This window comes from Monopterus albus, unplaced genomic scaffold (genome assembly GCF_001952655.1).
Source record: "Monopterus albus unplaced genomic scaffold, M_albus_1.0 scaffold471.1, whole genome shotgun sequence".
NCBI classification, from domain to species: Eukaryota; Metazoa; Chordata; class Actinopteri; order Synbranchiformes; family Synbranchidae; genus Monopterus; species Monopterus albus.
This window is the reverse complement of record NW_018128351.1, coordinates 118,689-122,811: the sequence shown is the minus strand read 5'-3', so window position 1 is coordinate 122,811 and position 4,123 is coordinate 118,689. Positions and strand designations below refer to the sequence as shown.

Here is a 4,123-nt window from a genome sequence, read left to right as displayed (position 1 = left end):
TAGTTCTACAGTCACACATTCCAGTAAATTATCTACTACCCTAGACATTTTGTCTACTTTCTTATAACAAAAGTTTTTATCTATGTACAAGGCCACACCACCTCCCATCTTATTCTCTCTGTTTGTGCATACCAAGTCATAGCCATCAAGGTCAAAATCCATTCCCCTTACAGTATAAATCCTAGTGTCAGAAATAGCAATTATATTAAAAGAATGTTTTAGACTACTAAGATAATGTTTTATACTCTGAAAGTTTGCGTATATACTTCTGCTATTAAAGTGAATTAGTGATCATTTGTTTTCAGTCTTGACATTGCTGTTAAACTGCTCATCCGTGTAATACTTGCAGTTCTTAAAAAAGTTTTTTTTCAGGATCAAAATCATCCGGTTCATGATAATGAATTTCAGTATTTCCAATTGTGTTCAGTTCCAGCTCCAGTCCCTCAAAAACTATTAACTTCTGTAACAAATCACTTGCCTCATTCCGTACATGGGTCATGCTTGTTGGTTCCAACGCTCATCTGCCATTGCAGATATCATACACCTGCGTGTTTCTTCATACATCTGAGGTTCCAGCAACCCCTTCATACTCTCCTTGTCTCGGCGTGCTGGTCATGGGTCCTGGATCTTGGTTCCGAGGTCTGGTCACTAGTCGATCATACCGCAGGAACGCGATGTCTCCCCTCGCCCTGGCCTCCCTTAACTTTGGCATCAACTCCCTTCTTCTCTTCCTCACAGACTCGGTGTAATCTTCATTTATATAAATATTAGATCCTTTAAGCTTCTTTGCTTGTCCAGCTTTCTCCAGCTGTCTCCTTGATTCCCTCAAAGATCAAGTTTTTTCACTTGGACTGTGCTTCCAAATACTCAATTTTATCCATTATAGCTATTAAACTCTCACAGGTTTTGTAGACGTCATCCCTCGTCTCCTTGGTTTGTATTTTCTGTTCACCCATGGCAGCTTTAATCACATCCACCTCTTGCTGGGTAAACTGCAAACTCGTTTTTATCTCCTGTATTTCTCTGGTCATGTCGTCGAGTCTCATATTGTTTGTCTCCATAATTAGTCGCACGAAGCCTTTGCAGTTTTCCTGCTGTTGGTTCATCAGCGCGATGTACATCTGTTTCTGCTGATCCAGAATGTCTGTTACTTGCGCCGCTCTGTGATACACTTCTTCTGCCTCCATATCCTCATTCGCTTCTGATATATTAGCTCTTTTCCCTCTTGGAGGCATTTTAATAGTTGTGGAATTTGTTCCAAGACTTGAAAGTGTAGAAGATGTGAAAAATCGTAGAACAGACAAGAGGAGCAGTAAAGACGTCTGCTCTCGCTTGCAACCCGGAAATGCACAAAAGAACAAGCACAGGATATTTAATAAAAATGAATCTGTGAATTCCTGGCACACTGTTGGGGCTTACATGTTCAAAGGTCAGCCTTGTGACGATAGCGTGCTATTGGTCAGTGGTACAAATTCATTTCATCTTCTCCGCTGTGTCCTCTATTCACTCAGGTTCCAGAGGAATTGACTGATTTAACTGAAAACTTTTACCGTTTTAAATCCTGATGTGTCCAAGCCTTTACCAAGACACATGAATAGAGTGGAACCATTGGTAATGTTATTAACAACACCTGTGCTTTTTATACTATGACAAAACAAAAAGCCTATGTCCAGGTTTTAAGGTAGCTCAGTAAACTTTGTTTTGGAACAGTGCCCAGAATTTGAAGTGCATTTGGTTTAACATTTCTGCTTTCCGTCACAGATTGATTGCACTTAATGTGATGTTTTTCATGGTGTCTTATCAGAGTCAGATAAAACTCAGACAATAGACATCTCAGACTTATGAGACTGTCATCTGAGTACACTCGATTCTCTTTTGTTGCAGTTTTAAAGCTGCTACAAATACAAGCTTAAGGTCAATAAATCATTTCAATGTTGATTCTGAGAACTGATGTTAATTACAGTACCATAAGCGATCAGACCATCAGCAAAAGCTGCACAGCCCCCTATTAGCATCTACCCTGCAGTTTACGTTGTGCACCACCTAGGCACTTCAGAGGGAAAAGTTGCTCTAGTGCTTTATGGCACAAATAATATAGATCGATGATGCTAAACACGAAGCAATTTTGCCTTTAAGAGTTCACTGTCTTACCGGAACAGAATGTTGTGTTGCTCTCACCTGGACTGGGGGACAGTTTTGTCAACAAAGAGGAAGATGGCTTTCTCAGAAGGCAGCTGGATGCGTTTCCTGATGATCCACATGAACTGGGCCACTGTGATGTCAGAGGGCACCAAGTATTTCCTCTTATCGATGTCCACTATCTGAGAGCCAGACACTTTCTCCACTATCACCTGGAGCACAGACATTAAAACATAATTAGGCTTTTAACACTGTATGGAAATATATATGGTGCTGACCTGGCCATAGGGCACAACTTGGGGTTCAGGGTCCAAGGATACTTTGACATGTGCCAACCTCCTGGTTAGATCACTCAGCCTCCTGAACCACAGCCACCCCAAAGTTTACGGGCGCTATTTTGAGGATTCACAGCATCTGATCAGGGTGTACTGGCACAAGTGGTGTTTGGGTGTGTCCACCTTCATTTCGGTAATTTGACCACGAGGAAAAAGGTTTGTTACAAGGTAGTGCCCTAAAAGTATATACAGTTATATGAATCAAAACCGTGCCGTATCATAACAGTCAATAATACACAATTAAGTGTGCCACAGAATGACAGAGCATTCATGTGAAGGCTCAGTAAACGAGTTAAATGATGTTTACCCATTATTTGGCCCCATAAACAACATTTTCCAGACCTAATCTATCCTTAACAATAATTGTAATTATTGTTAATAATTAATATTTGTACTATTTTTAAGGTAAAGTGTAACAGTTTTAAGACCATGTATAAATAAAAACAAAGACTACAAAGTAAAACCTCAGTGCAAAAAAAATGTGCTTACCTGCGATCACTGCGACAACATGAAGACTGCAATGATGACAAACTCTCTAAACCGCCTAGGATCAATTCTAGGGCCACTGCCTATTTACCTACTGATGTCACCCCTCTGTGGTAGCATTGAGAGATGCCACATCTCTTTCCACAGTTAGGCTTATAAAACTCAGCTTTATGTGGCTGTGATTCCTGATGACACAGGACCGACTGGCACTGGTCACAAAACAGTTTACAGCTCAACCAGGATAAGAATAAAATATGCATTATAGGTTCAAAGTCTCAGGGAGAAACTGGCCACAAAATGAAATCTTGTAGGACTGACCCTGAGCCACCAGGCCAGAAACCTCAGCATTATATTTGACTCAGAACTGAATTTTAAGCCTCATGTGGGGCTTGTTACCAAATCTGCTTTTTATTATTTAAGAAATATCAGTAATGTGTCTCATTTTTATTCTCTCTGAGTGAGAATAAAAAAAAACAGTGGAAAGAGATGTGGTGTCTCTCGATGCTAACACTGAGTGAAGGACTAATGCACACTTTAATATCCAGCAGACTGGACTACTGTGGTGCTCTCCTCTCTGGTCTACTCAAAAAGACATTAAAAGATGTGGTTCATTAAAAGACTAGATAATGGTGATGACAGACAATTTCCAAATAAGTAAAGTCAGGGAACCTGACTCATGGAGCATCATGAAAAATTCCTAACACATCACATTTTGTGGTATACAATGAGGTATCTTCAAACCTGTTCCATGGATGGTTTTAAGGTAACAAAACAGACTGGGGGACTCTGTATGCATTGGGGGTACTCAGATTTAGTTATAAAAAGTTTTGGAAAGTACTGTATTTGTTTCAGAGCTCATAACATGTTCCATTTTAAGGTTCCAAGGGGAATACACAGAAGCCTAATTTGCCAGCATTTTGAATTCTGTGTGGTTTGTTTTTCTCCCAAGGCAGGTTGTTTAGCATCTACCTAAGGGGTTTTTACTGCTTGACTCCTCAGCTCCTGGCTCCTCTGTGCATATCATCCACAGATAACATCACATCTTCTGTTTTAAAGAAGTGTGCTGCCTGTTTTGTGAAGCTGTTTCCAAAAGTAGGCCCCTTATCTGTGCTAATGACAGCATGCAATGTGTTGAACCTAAATGGATCCCCACATCTCCCCCC

General features: G+C 40.4%; 1 protein-coding gene across 2 annotated transcripts in view; it reads right to left on the bottom strand.

The window, feature by feature from the left end:
* LOC109952536 (gamma-aminobutyric acid receptor-associated protein-like 2) overlaps nt 1-4,123 on the bottom strand; it is a 13,263-nt gene that overhangs the window by 7,569 nt on the left and 1,571 nt on the right. For both annotated transcript variants that reach the window (XM_020587670.1, XM_020587668.1), the window contains exon 2: nt 2,179-2,351. In XM_020587670.1, the coding sequence (XP_020443326.1) occupies nt 2,179-2,351 (173 nt within the window). The remainder of the gene's footprint in view (nt 1-2,178; nt 2,352-4,123) is intronic.